The sequence below is a fragment of the Amblyraja radiata genome, chromosome 12 (genome assembly GCF_010909765.2).
Source record: "Amblyraja radiata isolate CabotCenter1 chromosome 12, sAmbRad1.1.pri, whole genome shotgun sequence".
In the NCBI taxonomy this organism is placed as follows: Eukaryota; Metazoa; Chordata; class Chondrichthyes; order Rajiformes; family Rajidae; genus Amblyraja; species Amblyraja radiata.
This window is the reverse complement of record NC_045967.1, coordinates 4358683-4378480: the sequence shown is the minus strand read 5'-3', so window position 1 is coordinate 4378480 and position 19798 is coordinate 4358683. Positions and strand designations below refer to the sequence as shown.

The following is a 19798-nucleotide window of genomic DNA, read 5'->3' as shown; positions in this document are numbered from 1 at the left end:
TCAGTGTTGCTGCTTGTGCTTGAGAGCATTTCAGTACTTTAGTACCTGAAAATCAGCATTTTGCTGAGGAAATCAGTATTTTTACACGGTGTGCGGTCATACCCATGTAAGAGTACAAGAATGTATAACATTCCCGAAATCATTTGCCGTTTTGCATCTACATTTCCTTCCTATTGAAGAAACCTGGCCCGAAACAACTCCTACAAGCATTATATTCACCCCAAGAAGAAAAAAAAAAAAAAAAAGTAGGAACTATTGGCCAGGGGAGTAACCTGCTGAGTTACTCCAGCAACAGCAAACCTAGTCAGAATCAAACCCAGGTCTCTGGTGCTGTAAGACAGCAACTCTACCGTTGTACCACCGTGCCCTGGCCCGAAACAATTCCTAATCCATTCCCTCCACAGATGCCGCCTAGCCCGCTGAGTACCTCTAGCACTCTGTTTTTTTATTTAACTCTTGAAATTGAAGAAAGACACAAAAAGCTGGAGTACCTCAGCGGGACAGGCAGAGACTCTGGAGAGCAGGAATGAGTGACGTTTCGGGTCGAGACAATCACAAGCACTCTCACTGACGAGAGTTCAGTTCAGCCTGAAGAAGGGTCTCGACCCAAAACATCACCCATTCCTTCTCTCCAGTCGCTGCCTGTCTTGTTGAGTTAGTTACTCCAGCAACAGCAAACCGAGTCAGGATCGAACCCAGGTCTCTGGTGCTGTAAAGCTCTCTCCTCCCCTTTCCAGCTCTCCCTCCGCCCACCGTTTCCGCCTCTACCTTTCTTCTTCCCGCCCCCCCCCACCCTCGCATCAGTCTGAAGAAGGGTCTTGACCCGAAACGTCGCCTATTTCCTTCGCTCCATAGATGCTGCCTCACCCGCTGAGTTTCGCCAGCATTTTTGTCTACCTTCATACAACTAAAAGAATCTTTACAAAATGCTACCTGAAATGTCTCTTTGCCTAGCACTGCGTGCAAACAGCACAGAAAACGTGATTTTGGCTGCAGCCATCTTCTGCAAGGGTAGCTGGTCGGTGATTGGCCGCAGCATCCCTCAGAGACTGCGTCTGATTGGCCGCCGAGTGACCGGCGCATTTTGTGATTGGGCACAACGCCCTTAGAGACAGCGGCTGATTGGACACCAAATAATCGGGCACAAAAAATTGACAAACAGGAAAACAAAAACAAAAAAACGGAGTTCCGGTTTAAATCAGAAGAATGTCATGCCTGGTTGCAAATGCCAATACAATTCTGAATTTTGCATGTAGAGACAAAGTATAATAATGATCACTACTAAGGGAATGCATTTACTAGAGATGCAAGATTGCAGATGCAGAGATCCCCAGCAAAAAACAAACTATTGGAGTCTGAAGAAGGGTCCCGAGCCAAAACATTTAATTTCTATCCAAAGATACTCCATGGCCCACTGAATTTGTCCAGAAGTTTGTTTTCTGCTCATTTTTCTAAAGTGAAACTTAAATATCATCCACAATTTATCCGGGATCAACCTCATTCAAGTCATTGTCAGGAAAGCACACTAACGCTCCAATGTTTCCTACCAACCTTTACAGATGCACCACTTTAAAAACAGCTTTGCCAAAGACCAAAAGACATGGCAGATAATTGCTACCTCACAGCAGCCCCACCAGTCAATGTGTCATTCCTGCCCACGTTAAACTTCCCAAAATGCAACACCTCATATTCTCTACATTAAATTCCATCAACCATTTCTCAGCCCACCCAGCCAATCGATCAGGATCCTACTGCAATTTTTCACAACTATCTTCACTATCTGCAAAACCACCCACTTTTGTATCACCCACTTGACAATAAATCAATACCAATCCCAAAATTCAAGCACCAGTTTTAAATCGACATCAACTGGAGTATAATGAGCCTTCAATCTCTCACTATTATAATCGGAGGTCCCCATCTGCTTTAAAGGGACATTCATAATATCGGTGTCCAAGACAAGAAAGGCGACATGCCTCAATTACTGACGGAGGCATTCATGACCATTGTAATGAACTACATAGAGGGGTTGGTCATGATGCAAATCAACTCCTAACTCAGTAATGACCTGGACCCAGATCAATTCACAAACAATCGACAGTGGATGCAATCTTACTGGCTCTGCTATCTGTGCTTGTATAATAGGAAGATCTACGTCAGTTGTTGTTCATCCCTACAGTTTAACATTTAACACCAACATCCTGAAACATCTGGGTCTTTACTCCTCCCTGCGCAGCCAGATCCTCACCTTCTACATCAGCAGATCTCAATCAGCTTGGATTGGCAACAACACATACTCCCAGCAGACCATCTGCACAGACACCTTAGAACTGCATGCTCAATCTCCTGCTCTGCTCTATACCCATGATTGTGTAGCTAGAGGTGTAGGAAGGAACTGCAGATGCTGGTTTAAACCAATGATAGACACAAAAAGCAAGAGTAACTCAGCAAGTCAGGCAGCATCTCCAGAGAAAAGGAATGAGTGACGTTTCAGGGTTGAGACCCTTCTGCAGAGTCATGGGAACTGGAAACGAGAGCTATATAGATTTGTACGGCCACACAGTACAAATGAAGAAAAGATATGCAAAAGGCTACAATGATCAAGGAAAGGTAGAGCCTACAAAACCAGCATTGTTGGCTGCGGGGTTGGTGATAGACAGACAGTGAAACTCAATAGGAGTAGAGTTATACAGTGAAACTCAAAAGGACAACAGTGAAACTAGTACAACAACTAGGGTGAGATGGAGAGAGGGGATGCAGGGGTTACTTGAAATTTGAGAAATCAATATTCATATCGTTGGGTTTTAAGCTGTCCATGCAAAATATGAGGTACTGCTCCTCCAATTTTTGTTTTTCCCTCACTCGGCAATGGGCGATGCCCAGCGCTGAAAGGTAATTATGGGAAATGGGTAGGGGAGTTTGGATGAGGCGCAAGAGAACCTCTGCCTCATCTTAAAGGACTGTCGGGGACCCTGCATAGAGTCGAGGAATGAGGTAAAGGGACAGGTGTTGCATCTCCTGCTGTTGCAGGGGTAGGTCTCTCCCCAACCCTAGTTGTACCAGTTTCACTGTAATTCTGTTGAGTTTCACTGTCTCTATATCTCGTTATCACCTTACAACCAGTTTTTTCCCCCCTCAATTTCCATGCATTCCTTCTACCACCTGCTGGAAAAACACAAGCCATGGTTTTCAGGCCATCAGCTAGATTAAACAGAGTTAAACTAAATGACATTACTTAGATTCTCCAAATGTTGTACACATCAATTAAGTCTGCCCTTGTTAAACTGAGTTCTTTTGTCAATCTAAAGTCAACTTAACTCAAACGCTTGTAGCTGTTGAAATCGATTCTTTATTCAGCTGAGACTAGTCTCTGAACCTTCCAACACAGAGCTGATGCTCTGGGGCGGGTCCAGAGAAGAGTAACTTTGATAGAACTCATGGCATTTATATAGGTATTAGACATTTCAGATACAGAGGGTATGACAAGCTAGTAACCAATCATCTGAGTCATTCTGGTGATTTACAACATCAGTCACATGATCCCCCTTCCCTGGCCTCATTTTACAACCTTCGTTTGCCTGTGATTTAACTTTGTTTAGAATTATTTTATTTCAACACAGCAAAACCCCTAGTAGGCTCAATTAGCCTCTCCTCAAAATATAAAATGCATATGTAATACAACGATCACACAAGTCATACACACTTTCCATACCAAGAAGATATTTCGATAGATCTAAACAAAGTCTAATGTTTACAGTCCTACTAAGACACAATACATTTCATAAATTGTTTCACTACAATTTTACAGTTTAAAATACTATTACCTATGTATTAAAACATTAATTATATGAGTTCGCCGAATTAGTTTCTAAGTTCAAACCCCACACACACCTCCCAACCAAGTATACATACATGGGTTGTAAATCTGTCAACTTAATTAATAAGTGTTTGGTGCCAGGATACAACTTCATTCTAATTTGCAGCCCCTTTCCTGCTATCTGGAAGCTGGATTTCCAATCTCTCTGCAAGGCCTTTTACAAATATTACAGAACAAAGCGTAAATTCACAACTCCAGACCATTACACCAGAGTTACATCTGCTTCGTCGACTTTCTATAAACAGAAGGAAGGTTCTACTGCAGTTGTACAGGGTCTTGGTGAGACCACACCTGGAGTATTGCGTACAGTTTTGGTCTCCAAATCTGAGGAAGGACATTATTGCCATAGAGGGAGTGCAGAGAAGGTTCACCAGACTGATTCCTGGGATGTCAGGACTGTCTTATGAAGAAAGACTGGATAGACTTGGTTTATACTCTCTAGAATTTAGGAGATTGAGAGGGGATCTTATAGAAACTTACAAAATTCTTAAGGGGTTGGACAGGCTAGATGCAGGAAGATTGCTCCCGATGTTGGGGAAGTCCAGGACAAGGGGTCACAGCTTAAGGATAAGGGGGAAATCCTTTAAAACCGAGATGAGAAGAACTTTTTTCACACAGAGAGTGGTGAATCTCTGGAACTCCCTGCCACAGAGGGTAGTCGAGGCCAGTTCATTGGCTATATTTAAGAGGGAGTTAGATGTGGCCCTTGTGGCTAAGGGGATCAGAGGGTATGGAGAGAAGGCAGGTACGGGATACTGAGTTGGATGATCAGCCATGATCATATTGAATGGCGGTGCAGGCTCGAAGGGCCGAATGGCCTACTCCTGCACCTAATTTCTATGTTTCTATGTTTCTATGAAGGTCACAAATCCATATTATTTTTCTGTCCAAGCAACTACTGCCCTTCACACACATCATATCCCTTATCTCAATCTCATTATAATTTAACATAGCCAAAGCTAACTAGTCTAGTCTATTATATTTCAGCCTTGAAGTCTATTATATTTCAGCCTTGAAGTCTGTCTCGATATCAGCATAACCGGCCATAACTCTTCATCTTTATGTCACATCAGAGCTCAAAAATGTGCCATAGTGAAAGAGCAGATGACCTCTGGCCTAAGAAGAGGCCTTATTCAGTAATCCATTCATCAACACAAAATCATATCAAATACAATTTCCTTCAGCGATATAATTGCCTCAAAACAATAAACTAAGCTATGCAGGTTCCGATTAGCGTTTCTATGTTTTGATTCATCCGTTCCGCACGCGTGTGTGTGCGCGTGCGTGTGTGTTTCCTTGTACTTTATTTCTTTAGGAGACATATGTTTGTGAAAACCTTAAGCTTTTCTTTTGCAAATTACCTAGCTTATATAAAAGTCACTCTCCGAGCAGTTCTATTATATATTTCCTCACCCGCCTCTGAATTGGCACATTATTTTCTTTGCATAATCTTCTCTAGGCTACATTTTTCCATTCTGCGAAATAGACTTGAAATTCCTCGCACCCTCTCCAACATAATCATGTTCAAGCTACAGCCTAACTAGCACTATAGATAATTCTAGCATGATATCCCAGCTTTTAAATTTTGTGCCTCACCAATGGAACAAAGCATCTCAAGCCTTTTTAAATCGTTTTCGGCCTTGATAACTTTCAAGATCGGAGTACATAAACTCCAAGACCCTCTACTCTAGATTATTGCTCATTCCTTTTCCTTGGTGCATTGTCCCTGGTAAAAACTATTACGCCAATTGACCAGTTTATCTACAATCTTAAAATTAATATTTCTCTGCCCCACCTCAGTGTCAATCAGAAAGCCAATTTGTGTATCATTCACCACTTTTCTGTTATGGTTGTTACATTAAAGTCGATAAATTAGATTTTACTGATTTACCTGAAAATTGATTTACACATAGGTCTGGAGAGGACAGGGTCTCTTCAGCTTGTTCTGTTGATTGAGCAAGATATTCGTGTAGCTTCTGCACTAATGTTTTCAGTTTGCTTTCACTGTAAAGAAAATAATTTATTTAAAAAAAGGCATTTGTATTTAAGAATGCAATTACAAACACCTAAAATAAGCAGATTGTGGGGCGAGATATAAAAATCAATTAAAAATGAACAAATATAAGCCTCAGAGGTTTGTGCGGGCACAAGTTCTGGATCATTATTTTATTTTCTCCAAATAAATGTTCTTGTAAACCAAGTGAAGTCAAAGGAAGAACAGGATCCCGTGTATCCTTTGCAATATTAATACTTTAAGTAGGTTTGCCTTTTATCCGCAAAGAGTGTGTGTGTGTGTGTGCGCGCGCATGCACACTCGCGTGAATCTTAAAAGCTTAAAACTTTTCATTCATTCTTTCAAATTGTTCCTCAGAATTTGTTATTTCATGTTCTTCCACAAAAGCAGGTTCTTTCACAAAATAGCAAGCTGAACTGCACAGCAATTAGCATCAAAACTACTAGCTTCTACAGGATTTTTGTAAGCAATAGCAAGGTACATCAGATCTTCAGTAGCAATGTATATGATGAAATAAACAATAAAAATAATTTAAGACTAACAGATCCATGAACAAAATTAGTTTTGCTCACTGAAAATCAAAATTGCATAGAAATTGATGGACCCAAATTTATTCTTAATCAGTTCTTAATACAAACTTGAAATGTAACCGTGAGGGACACGGAATTGCGGATCAGTTGGGGGAGGGAGTTCCAGAGCCTGGGAGCTGCCCTGGAGAAGACACTGTCCCCTAAACTGCGGAGATTGGACTTGTGGATGGAGAGGAGACCGGCTGATGTGTATCTGAGGGACCGTGAGGGTTGGTAGGTGGAGAGGAGGTCAGTGAGATATGGGGGGGGGGGGGGGACAGATGGTGGAGGGCTTTGTAGGTGAGGATCAGGATTTTGTAGGTGATCCGGTGGGAGATGGGAAGCCAGTGAAGTTGTTTGAGGACTGGAGTGATGTGATGCCAGGATTTGGTGTGGGTGATGAGTCGGGCGGCTGCGTTCTGGACCAGTTGGAGTCGGTTGTTGTAGGTGGAGCTGATGCCAAGGAGAAGTGAGTTGCAATAGTCCAGTCGGGAGGAGATGAAGGCATGGATGAGTCTTTCAGCAGCGGGCGGTGTGAGAGAGGGTCTGAGTTTGGCGATGTTGCGGAGATGAAAGAAGGAGGTTTTAATGACATGGCGGATGTGAGGCTCAAGGGAGAGGGTGGAATCAAAGATCACGCCAAGGTTGCGGGCCTGGGGAGATGGGGAGACAGTGGTGCCGTCGATGGTGAGAGTGGGGTTATTGATTTTGCTGAGTGTGGCTTTGGAGCCTATGAGGAGGAATTCTGTCTTATCGCTGTTGAGTTTGAGGAAATTATGTTGCATCCAGGTTTTTATAGCTGACAAACAGGAGTTGATATGGGAGGGGGGGGGGGGGGGGGGGTTGTGGGGGGATTTGGTGCCAAGGTAGATCTACAGTGGAAGTCCAGGTTGAAGTGGCGGAGTATCTGACCAAGGGGGAGGATGTAGATGATGAAGAGGAGGGGGCCGAGTACGGAGCCTTGGGGAACGCCTTGAGCGACTGTGGCTGTAGCAGAGGTGTGGTTGTGGAGAGAGATGAAGTGGGATCTGTTGGAAAGGTAGGAACGGAGCCAGCTGAGTGCAGAGCCTTCAATGCCGTGGTCTTTGAGTCTGGTGAGCAGGATGTTATGGTTCACTGTATCAAAGGCTGCGCTCAGGTCGAGGAGGATGAGGATGTTGAGGGAACCAGTGTCAGCAGAGGTGAGGAGGTCGTTGAGGACTTTGAGGAGAGCAGTTTCTGTGCTATGGAGGGGGCGAAAGCCAGATTGGAGGGGTTCAAGTAGGTTATACGCAAGGAGGTGGGAATGAAGTTGCGACGCAACGATACGCTCCAGGGTTTTTGAAAGAAAGGGGATGTTTGAGATTGGGCAGTAGTTAATGAGAGAGGAGGGATCAAGGCCAGGTTTCTTTAAGATTGGTGTAACAGCAGCAGTTTTGAAAAGCGGAGGGGACAATTTCTTGGGACAATGAGGAGTTGAAGAGATTAGTGAGGTAGTGGCAGAGAACGGGGAGGCAGGACTTCAACAGGGGAGTGGGGAGAAGGTCGAGGGAGCAGGTAGTGGGTTTGGAAGAGCAGATGAGTTTGGAGATTTCAATAGGGGTGACCAGGTCAAACTGGGAGAGGAAGCAGTGTGGAGGAGGGGTAAGGAGGTCAGTGGAGATGTTGAAAGGAGGGGCCTTGGTAGGTGGTGGAGTAGATGCTGGGGAGTCGGGTACAGGGGATAAAGATTACATAGAAACATAGAAATTAGGTGCAGGAGTAGGCCATTCGGCCCTTCGAGCCTGCACCGCCATTCAATATGATCATGGCTGATCATCCAACTCAGTATCCCGTACCTGCCTTCTCTCCATACCCTCTGATCCCCTTAGCCACAAGGGCCACATCTAACTCCCTCTTAAATATAGCCAATGAACTGGCCTCGACTACCCTCTGTGGCAGAGAGTTCCAGAGATTCACCACTCTCCGTGTGAAAAAAGTTCTTCTCATCTCGGTTTTAAAGGATTTCCCCCTTATCCTTAAGCTGTGACCCCTTGTCCTGGACTTCCCCAACATCGGGAGCAATCTTCCTGCATCTAGCCTGTCCAACCCCTTAAGAATTTTGTAAGTTTCTATAAGATCCCCTCTCAATCTCCTAAATTCTAGAGAGTATAAACCAAGTCTATCCAGTCTTTCTTCATAAGACAGTCCTGACATCCCAGGAATCAGTCTGGTGAACCTTCTCTGCACTCCCTCTATGGCAATAATGTCCTTCCTCAGATTTGGAGACCAAAACTGTACGCAATACTCCAGGTGTGGTCTCACCAAGACCCTGTACAACTGCAGTAGAACCTCCCTGCTCCTATACTCAAATCCTTTTGCTATGAAAGCTAACATACCATTCGCTTTCTTCACTGCCTGCTGCACCTGCATGCCTACTTTCAATGACTGGTGTACCATGACACCCAGGTCTCGCTGCATCTCCCCTTTTCCTAGTCGTCCACCATTTAGATAATAGTCTGCTTTCCTGTTTTTGCCACCAAAATGGATAACCTCACATTTATCCACATGATACTGCATCTGCCAAACATTTGCCCACTCACCCAGCCTATCCAAGTCTCCTAGCATCCTCCTCACAGCTAACACTGCCCCCCAGCTTAGTGTCATCCACAAACTTGGAGATATTGCCTTCAATTCCCTCATCCAGATCATTAATATATATTGTAAATAGCTGGGGTCCCAGCACTGAGCCTTGCGGTACCCCACTAGTCACTGCCTGCCATTGTGAAAAGGACCCGTTTACTCCTACTCTTTGCTTCCTGTTTGCCAGCCAGTTCTCTATCCACATCAATACTGAACCCCCAATGCCGTGTGCTTTAAGTTTGTATACTAATCTCTTATGTGGGACCTTGTCGAAAGCCTTCTGGAAGTCCAGATACACCACATCCACTGGTTCTCCCCTATCCACGCTACTAGTTACATCCTCGAAAAATTCTATAAGATTCGTCAGACATGATTTACCTTTTGTAAATCCATGCTGACTTTGTCCAATGATTTCACCACTTTCCAAATGTGCTGCTATCCCATCTTTAATAACTGACTCTAGTAGTTTCCCCACTACCGATGTTAGACTAACTGGTCTGTAATTCCCCGTTTTCTCTCTCCCTCCCTTCTTAAAAAGTGGGGTTACGTTTGCTACCCGCCAATCCTCAGGAACTACTCCAGAATCTAAAGAGTTTTGAAAGATTATTACTAATGCATCCACTATTTCTGGAGCTACTTCCTTAAGTACTCTGGGATGCAGCCTATCTGGCCCTGGGGATTTATCGGCCTTTAATCCATTCAATTTACCCAACACCACTTCCCGGCTAACCTGGATTTCACTCAATTCCTCCAACTCCTTTGACCCCTGCTATTTCCGGCAGATTATTTATGTCTTCCTTAGTGAAGACGGAACCAAAGTAGTTATTCAACTGGTCCGCCATATCCTTGTTCCCCATGATCAACTCACCTGTTTCTGACTGCAAGGGACCTACATTTGTTTTAACTAATCTCTTTCTTTTCACATATCTATAAAAACCTTTGCAGTCAGTTTTTATGTTCCCTGCCAGTTTTCTTTCATAATCTATTTTTCCTTTCCTAATTAAGCCCTTTGTCCTCCTCTGCTGGTCTCTGAATTTCTCCCAGTCCTCCGGTATGCTGCTTTTTCTGGCTAATTTGTACGCATCATCCTTCGCTTTGATACTATCCCTGATTTCCCTTGTTATCCACGGATGCACTACCTTCCCTGATTTATTCTTTTGCCAAACTGGGATGAACAATTTTTGTAGTTCATCCATGCAGTCTTTAAATGTCTTCCATTGCATATCCACCGTCAACCCTTTTAGAATTAATTGCCAGTCAATCTTGGCCAATTCACGTCTCATACCCTCAAAGTTACCTTTCTTTAAGTTCAGAACCATTGTTTCTGAATTAACAATGTCACTCTCCATCCTAATGAAGAACTCAACCATATTATGGTCACTCTTGCCCAAGGGGGCACGTACAACAAGACTGCTAACCCTTCCTCATTACTCAATACCCAGTCTAAAATGGCCTGCTCTCTCGTTGGTTCCTCTACATGTTGATTTAGATAACTATCCCGCATACATTCCAAGAAATCCTCTTCCTCAGCACCCCTGCCAATTTGATTCACCCAATATATATGTAGATTGAAGTCACCCATTACAACTGTTTTGCCTTTGTCGCACGCATTTCTAATTTCCTGTTTGATACCATCTCCAACTTCACTACTACTGTTAGGTGGCCTGTACACAACACCCACCAGCGTTTTCTGCCCCTTAGTGTTTCGCAGCTCTACCCATACCGATTCCACATCCTCCAAACTAATGTCCTTCCTTTCCATTGCATTAATCTCCTCTCTAATCAGCAACGCTACCCCACCTCCTTTTCCTTTCTCTCTATCCCTCCTGAATATTGAATATCCCTGGATGTTCAGCTCCCAGCCTTGGTCACCCTGGAGCCAGGTCTCCGTGATCCCAACTATATCATAGTTTGATAGATGGTGCTGATTTTATCAGCGAAAAAGTGGAGGAATGAGTTGCAGAGATCCGGAGTAGAGGTAGGGAGAGTGTTGGCTCGAGGCTTGAGGAGGTTGGCCACTGTGGAGAAGAGGGTTCTGTGGTTTAGGCAGGGATCGGTGAATATGGAGGAGAGGTAGGCAGATTTTGCAGCAATGAGGGCATCTTTGTAGTCAGTGAGGTGGAGTTTGTAAGCTTCAAGGTGGACTGTGAGAGATGATTTCTTTGTGAGTCGTTCAAGTCGGCGACCAGTCTGTTTCAGTTTACGAAGTGCAGGTGTGTACCAGGGTGAAGATGTGTTGAAAGTTACGGTTCTTGTTTTGAGGGGGGCCAGAGTGTTGAGGGAGGTAGACAAGGTGTAGTTGAGATGGTTTGTGAGATCATCAGGTGAGATGCGGGTTGAGTCCAGGGGGAGAGTGGTGGAGAGCAGGTCAGAGAGATGGTGGGGATCAATGGATTTTAGATTACGAGTCGGAGGAAGCGGGGGCGAGGTGTCGGAGAAGGGATGGTGAACCGTATAAGCTTATGATCAGAGAGGGGGAAGAGGCAAGGATGGAGGTCGAGTGTCCATGTGATCCTGAAATTATGCCAAAACGATACACGATAGCTCTAAAAATGGCAGAACCTTACTCACTATTGTCCTGTGGTGGTCTGTCAAGTTTCGTTCAGATTCATGTTATATTTTACAAGTTATTCATAATTTGTAACGCTACAAATTCAAGTTTAAGAAAAATCTAGCATCTAAAATATTTGTTGGCTCAGCTTGCAACAAAGTTGCAATCGATGAACACTCAGTCCTTCCAGCAAGTTTTAGCTGAACAGGAGGGGGAGGGGGAAATTGCATTATTTTTTAACGTCCTTGAAGCAAGAGGAGGAGGAGGCAGTGCTGGGGATACGTCCCTGCACAGTTGGGGGCTATGGGTGAGTGGTGGAATATGGGGGAACGGGTAAGTGGTGGAATATTGCGTTGGGGAACGGGTTGCGTTGGGGGAACAGGCCTCCCGTGTGACAGGGACCCAACGGGTCCCGTTTTGTCATTTTGTTTGTTATGTCTGTGACCCTGATCCTGAAACTTCGCCAAAACGGTACTCGACAGCGCTACAAATTTTGGCCCACCTTACTCACCATTGTTCTGTGGTGTGGTGTATCAAGTTTTGTTCCGATTGATGGTACATTTTATAAGTTATTCTTTGGGTAATACAGTTAGATTTCAAAGAATGGCAACCACAACCATCCAAGTCAAGCAGCTCCTGTAAAATGAAAACTAGGATGCATTCCAGTTGGAAATTCAGTACAATGGAAAAGTTGTTGCTGAAAGTCAATCACAGCCCCAAGATATCACAGTGGAAGATTTTGGGGTCTGTATTAAAAGGATGAGATATTTGCTTTCGATTGCAGTTCAAACCTTCAGGTGTTCAGATGTCTTGCTGTATGTGGAGGCAATCTGGCTTAGAATCTCAACCAACGACATATAGACTATGACTTCAGTTAAGCTCGAGCTTTAAGGGGTCCCACGGGCGACCTAATTGGCAAGTTTAGAAGAGTTTAGGAGAGTTTGAAAAAATGACATGTTGAAGACCTCCTTCAACTATGTAGAAGACCTCCTTCGACTATGTTGAAGACTAGCTTCGACTAGTTATGACTAGCTACGACTAACTTCGGGAAAATTGGACACCGAATAGTGGAGAGTGAAGACGACTTCCTTCGACCATAATGAAGACTATCTACGACTACCTTCGACTACCTCCGATTACCTTAGACTACCCTCGATTACCTACAAATAACATGACGAACTACTAAAACTAAACGTACGAGTAAAAAATGTATCGGTTTTTTACATGGCGACCTATTTTTACTCGAGGGCATTTTTCAACATGTTGAAAAATACGCTGCGATCTAGCTGAGGCCTCAAGTACGCAGGGACTACTCTCGAGCATGAAGGAGAGTTACAAAGATCTCCTAGGACCTCGTGTCAACCATGCTGCGAGTATGAGTCGAGGGCAAACTCGCCAGAACTCGCGGATTATGTCACCCAAGTGGGACAGCCCCTTAATATGCTACGTGACAATTTCTGACTTCCCAAAGTCTTTACAAGACAGTTTGTAAGACAGCAATGTGATAGCAGACCCTCCATCGTCTGTGCTTGCAACTCCAATGACATACAGAATTAAACAGCCCGCTTAATTGAGATCCCATCATTAACATAAACATCATTGCCTATAATGTCTGCAAACCACAGCAATAAGCATCATCTTTACATTAATAAGTCACGTAGACATTTTCAACAGCACCTTCTATGCTGTTTAAAAGGACAAGGACTGCATGGTCAAGGGAACAGCACCACCTGCAAACTTTTGTCTCGAGCTACACTGTTACATGGAAATCTGTCATCATTTCTTCACAGTTTCTAACTGCCAACCAAAAGCGCCAGTGAAATACCTTCAGAGCTGCCAAGTTTTGTCAGAGCATTTCAGTATTCTAGTACCTGAAAATCAGTATTTTGCTGAGGAAATCAGTATTTTTATGTGGTGCCATTTTGCTGAGATTGTTTTTTTTTTTTTAATGTGCAGTCATACCCATGTAAGAGTACAGGAATGCATAACTTTACTACCAATTGAGATGTCTTCTATGCATCTTACTTGACAGTGCATTCATTGCCATATCTTAGTATACTCCCCAGAGGTGAGGACTGCTCAGAGCTGGTCGGGGAGGGGGGGGGGGGGGGGGGGGGGGGAGGGTCAGATGAACAACTCCAGGACTGTTTGGAGTCTGTAGACTGAGCAATGTTCAGGGACTCGTCAACAGACCTGAACGAATATGCCACAGTCGTTACAGACTTCATAAAGAAATGTGTGGAGGACTGCATCCCAACAAAAACCTTCCAAGTGTTTCTCTATCAGAAGCCTTGGATGAACTATGAGATCCGCACTCTCTGAAGACCAGACACCGACCGGGCATACATGTCTGATGATAGTGGTCTGCAAGAAGTCCAGATACGACCTTGGTAAAGCCATCAAAAAGGCCAAAAGGGACTTCTGCTCCAAACTGGAGGATGAGACAGATTTTCAGCAGCTGTGGCGGGGCTTGAATGCAATCGCCTCCTACAAGGCAAGATCAGGAGGCAGCTCGAATGTCGGCATAGCATCACTCCCTGACGAGCTCAATGCGTTTTACGCACGCTTTGATAGGGAGAACACTGATGTGCCTTCTCGAGCCCCCATTCGCTGTGATGGTATTTCAGTCAGTCAGAGGCCGGCGTCAGAAAATCCTTCAGAGGGGTGAACCCTGAAAAGTGCCTGGACCTGATGGTATACCCGGTCGTGTACTAAAAACCTGTACAGACCAACTGGCTGGAGTTTTTACGGACATATTCAGCCTCTCACTTCTGAGGTCTAAGGTTCCCACCTGCTTTAAAAGGGCATGAATTATACCGGTGCCCAAGAAGAGCAAGGTGACGTGCCTCAATGACTATCGACCAGTGGCACTAACGTCGGTGGTGAAGTGCTTTGAGAGGTTGATCATGGTGCAAATCAACTCCTACCTCGACAAAAATCTGGACCCACTGCAGTTTGCCCACCGTCACAACAGATCAACGGTGGATGCAATCTCGCTGGCTCTCCACTCCGCTCTGGACCACTTGGACAACAAAAAGTCATATGTCAGGCTGTTATACATTGACTACATCTCGGCATTTAACACAATCATCCCCTCCAAGCTGGTTGCCAAACTCGCAGAACTGGGTCTCAGCGTATCCTTCTGCAATTGGATCCTCGACTTCCTCATCCACAGACCAGTCTGTCCGCATTGGTGGAAATTGTTATCAGCCTCGATAACAATCAGCACTGGAGCACCTCAAGGCTGCGTGCTCAGTCCCCTGCTGTACTCACTCTATACTTATGACTGCGTAGCCGGTCATAGTGCAAACTACATCATCAAGTATAGAAGAGAGATCGAGTGACTGACCAAATAGTGCCAGCACAATAATCTGGCCCTCAATACCAGCAAATCCAAGGAACTGATTGTGGACTTTGGAAGGGGTGGGATGGGGGCCCACAGTCCCGTTTATATCAACGGGTCGATAGTGGAAAGGGTCAAGAGCTTCAAATTCCTGGGCTTGCATATCTCTGAAGATCTTTCCTGGTCCGAGAACACTGATGCAATTATAAAGAAAGCACATCAGCGCCTCTACTTCCTGAAAGTCGGTATGTCAAGGAGGACTCTAACTTCTACAGGTGCACAGTAGAGAGAACGCTGACCAGTTGCATCGTGGCTTGGTTCGGCAACTTGAGCGCCATGGTGCGAAAAAGACTACAAAAAGTAGTCAACATTGCCCAGTCTATCATCGGCTCTGACCTCCCTTCCATCGAGGGGATCTATCGTAGTCACTTCCTCAAAAAGGCTGGCAGTATCATCAAGGACCCACACCATCCTGGCCACACACTCATCTCCCCGCTACCTTCAGGTAGAAGGTACAGGAGCCTGAAGACTGCAACGACCAGGTTCAGGAATAGCTACTTACCCACAGCCATCAGGCTACTAAACTCGGCTCGGCCAAAACTCTGAACATTAATAGCCCATTATCTGTTTATTTGCACTTTATCAGTTTATTTCTTCATGTGTGTATATATTTATATAATGGTATATGGACACACTGATCTGTTCTGTATTCATGCCTACTATGTTCTGGTGTGCTGAAGCAAAGCAAGAATTTCATTGTCCTATCTGGGACACATGACAATAAACTCTTGAACTTGAACTGCTGTTCGAACGGTTGCTTCCTGCTTTTCGCACCAGATGATTATGTAGAAGCCATTTTTGAAGCCTCCTTCGCTCCTTCCTCTCCCTCCCTCTTTCTCTCTCCCTCCCCCTCTCCTCCTTCCTTATTTTCTCCCGCTCTTCCTCCCTCTCCTCTCCACCCCTCCCTCTCTGCCCCACCCACCGTTCTATAAAATCAAGGCCAATCCCAATGTAACTGCAATCCCACTGGTAACCTTTCACCACTAGGCTTATCCAGAATTCTACCACTGCCTGAAAAATAATCAAAGGCTCAACTACCACTGAGAAAGAGAATTCCAAAGAATTCCTGGTGAAAATTTTCCTGAACAGTCTGTGACCCATAGCACTATGTATAAAGCCCATAGCGCTATGTTTACGGCCCATAGTGCTCCAGCTGGTAGCGCTAGGTTTAGAACCCATAGCGCTGTAACTGACAGCTCTTCATTTAAATTCCCACACGTTAAACGGACAGCGCTCCGTTTAAACCTGGAGCGGGACAGGCAGCGACTCTGGACAGAAGGAATGGGTGACGTTTCTGGTCGAGACCCTTCTTCATGCTGGAGAAACTGAGCGAGTGAGGCAGCTTTTATTGAACGTATAAGGAAACAGTGCACCAGCATTTTCTCAAGAATAATCAGATATATGATACAAATGCTGGCCTGCCAGCATAAGCAAATCCTAAATGTAACAAAAATAAATTCGTAAAAGCCAAACTCAACTAAAAATATTCCCAATTCAGATTTATCTTTTCTCACTTGTTTCGCAAGATATTAGTCAACAGAAGTCATTGACATTATTGAAGTCAATTCAGAAATAGCTACACGAGAAAATAATATTGCATTTTAGCCCACAAAAGGACATAAAGTGCTAGGGTAACACGGGTCACGCAGCATCTAATTTTACAAAATCACAGCTCACTGGATACAACAAAACTTTGAAAAATTAAATGGTTAGCAACAAGTAGATCCAGTAGGCCTCGACAGACCGAGTGCAAGAATTCAACAAAAAGGTCGCTGAGCCAACATTTGGGAGATAGTTCAATATGTGGAGATGAGCTCAGTGGGGCAGGAGCAGGCAGAGATGACGAGCCTGCTAAAGCAGATCCTTGCAGATTTTGGGGGAGGCGATACAATTGGTCAGTGCCGGTCTGGGAACGATTCAACTGGCCAGTGTTCAGTCACTGGAAAATAAAGTGGTGGACAAGGCTGCTTTATCAAAGAGAGATGAGGGATTGCAGTGTGCTCTGTTCCCCCCCAACCACACACTCCTAGACTCAGCCATTCAGCCCATAAGTTTTGCCATCCATTGCATGAACAGAACAGAGGCACCAGGAAAAGAGGCGATGGCATCTGCCTCATTGTAAAGTCTTTATGCTGCTCAGATATAGTGGTCCTGTCCAAATCCTGCTCTCCACAGCTGAAACACATGGCGGTTAAGTGCCACTTCTTCTACCCGAGGGAATTCACTTCCATCATCATGACTGTACATCAGGGCTCGAAATAAGCGGTTGCCAGGGTGCCAATGACCACCTAAAGTGCCGCCGGGCAACCTAAATGCAGAGTCATTTTGCCCGGCTTGGCACTGCAGATGCTGGTTTATACCGAAGATAGACACAAAAAACTGGAGTAGCTCAGCGGATCAGGCACCATCTCTGGAGAAAAGGAACATGTCGTTCCGTGTCGAAGGCGGCAACAAGCTGTAGTGCGGGTCAAAGATACTAGGTGCGGGGGGACAGAGAATCGGAGCGAATGATGGGCCCCGCACAGTAGCTGGTTGCCACTCCGTCAGCGGCGCATTCAAAACAAACCCTCCCGCAGGCCGAGAGGGAGGGAGCGAGAGAGCGGGAGGCCCCCTTCCGCCTTCTGAAACGTCTGCACCGCTCGGCCCCGCACCTTGCTGTTGGCTGGCAGAGGAGGGGAGGCAGTGGCGAGGAGATCCCAACTGCCTCCCCCTTTGGCGGTGGACAGTGTCAGCCAAGGAAGCAGGGCAATGCCGGTGTTGTCTGAGGAGCGCTGAACTTCCTTCCTCCCCACCTCCTCTGTCTCCCTCTCCCCGTCTGTCCTTCTCCCTGTCTGTCCCTCTCCCCCCCCCCCCTTTATCCTGGGACCCATCCTCTCAATCCCACTGATCCCCATTCCCGCCTCTATTCAGTCCTCACTGACATCCCCTGTGCTCCCCTCCCCATCTACCCCCCCTCCCATCTATTCATCCTGCACTGATCTCCCTATCCACCTCACATTGATTCTCCTGCCACTCCCATTCATCCTGCACTGCTCCCATCCACCCAACCTGTACTGATCCCCATTCATCCCGTACTGACCCCCCCTCCATTTATACTGCACCGATCCCCCATCCATCCTGTAGTGATCCACCCATTCATCCTGTAGCCATCCTCCCATTCATCCTGCACAGACCCTCCAATCCACACTGTACTGACCTCCCTCATTCATCCTGTACTGAACCCCCCCATTCAAGAAGAATGGGGGGGGGATCAGTCTGAAGAAGGGTCCCAACCCAAAACGTTGCCTACTGATCCCCCCCCCATCCACCCTGCACTGATTTCCCTCCCCTATCCATCCTGCATCCTCCCGTCCATCTCGTAATGATCCCCCCCCCATTCAACCCCACTGACATCCCCCACGCTCTCCCCTCACAATTTTATCTACTCCAACCAACACACACTAATTCCCCAGCCTCAATCCATCCATTCCGCATCGATTGCCTTCTCAAACCACCCCAATGTGTTTTAATTCCCAATGTTATAATTTGTTTTTAATCCATAAAGATTGATTAATAAAATTGTGAACACGTGAAACATTAAAACCGCAGTGTTCCGATTGTCAATGCTACCGTTGACACGTTATTACAGAATTCAATTTACAGGCAAATCAATGCTCTTAATACGGAGTATCAGTACAGTAGTTATTTAATGAAAACATTCACAACTATATGTTGGATTTATCCAGATTTTACTTTTACAGTTGGTCATATACATCACAAATTTGGTCAGGAGATATTTCAGTTAAAATTTTAACATTAATTCTGAAGTAGGAATGATGGAAACAGCGTTTAACAATAATTTTTTTTAATCTGGTGCTTACAAACTGGGTATCTTCATTGCTGTTCATAACACATACATCTAATCTGAATGTCCGGTAATGTGCCGTTTTGACACCTTTAAACATATTACCAAAAGAACATTTGCCGCATTTATGTCCTTTGACCATCTCTTGTCAGTTAATGTGATGTTTAACCTGTCAGATGGGTATAGTCGGTTTGAACAGCTATTATCATAAAATGTAGTTTTGATATTTCCGTGCAACCTGTATATTTTGTTGTGGATAAATTATGTGGGAAGCGAGAGTGTTCCTGTATCAATAGCAATAACGACCCATGCTATGGCCATGTCATGATAATTTTCGGTCCTTCACAGAGAACATGCTTGCATCAATCTGTGGCGTGCATGGTTAAGCATATATGTTACCATGATCCAGGATTTATTGACACAGGTTGATCATACGCTGAATAATCCAACCACATTTTTGTTTGGAAGTGGAAAGAAATAGAAATTGCATTAATTGCAACGTGTAAAAAGAGTTGAGATACTGTATTATAATTTTGCTGCATGTCATTGTGGTATATATCATGTCTTGATTGGTGAATATGTTTAGTTTGTGACTTTATTTGAAGCAGAAATAATATGTGAATGCTACTTTGAGCATACTTCCGACTGGTAACTACGTACTTCGTCCGAGCACATTATCGCACGTGTCATGCAAGCAGTCTTAAATGACCACCTAAACTGTCATTTGGCAACCTAAAAAACTGCCTAGGTTGCCCGGCTGGCAACAGGGAAAAAAAGTGAGAGCCCTGTACATCCCACCCCAGACAAACGTTAACCTAGCACTGGAGGAACTGCACGCTGTGGTCAACAAACACCAGTCGGCGTACCCCGACGCCTTTACCATCATAGGCAGGGCGTTCAACAAAGCCAGCCTGAAGAAATCACTCCAACTACCACCAG

The 19798-nt window shown here is 44.9% G+C and overlaps 1 protein-coding gene across 8 annotated transcripts in view; it reads right to left on the bottom strand.

The window, feature by feature from the left end:
- atrx (ATRX chromatin remodeler) overlaps positions 1-19798 on the bottom strand; it is a 246827-nt gene that overhangs the window by 219131 nt on the left and 7898 nt on the right. For 7 of the 8 annotated variants that reach the window (XM_033030134.1, XM_033030129.1, XM_033030127.1 and 4 more), the window contains one exon: positions 5769-5881. The exons of the other annotated variant lie outside the window; for it this stretch is intronic. Coding sequence is in view for 3 of the 7 variants with exons in the window: in XM_033030129.1 (XP_032886020.1) it covers positions 5769-5881 (113 nt within the window). In the remaining 4 variants the exon portion in view is untranslated. The remainder of the gene's footprint in view (positions 1-5768; positions 5882-19798) is intronic. 8 annotated transcript variants of the gene reach the window in all.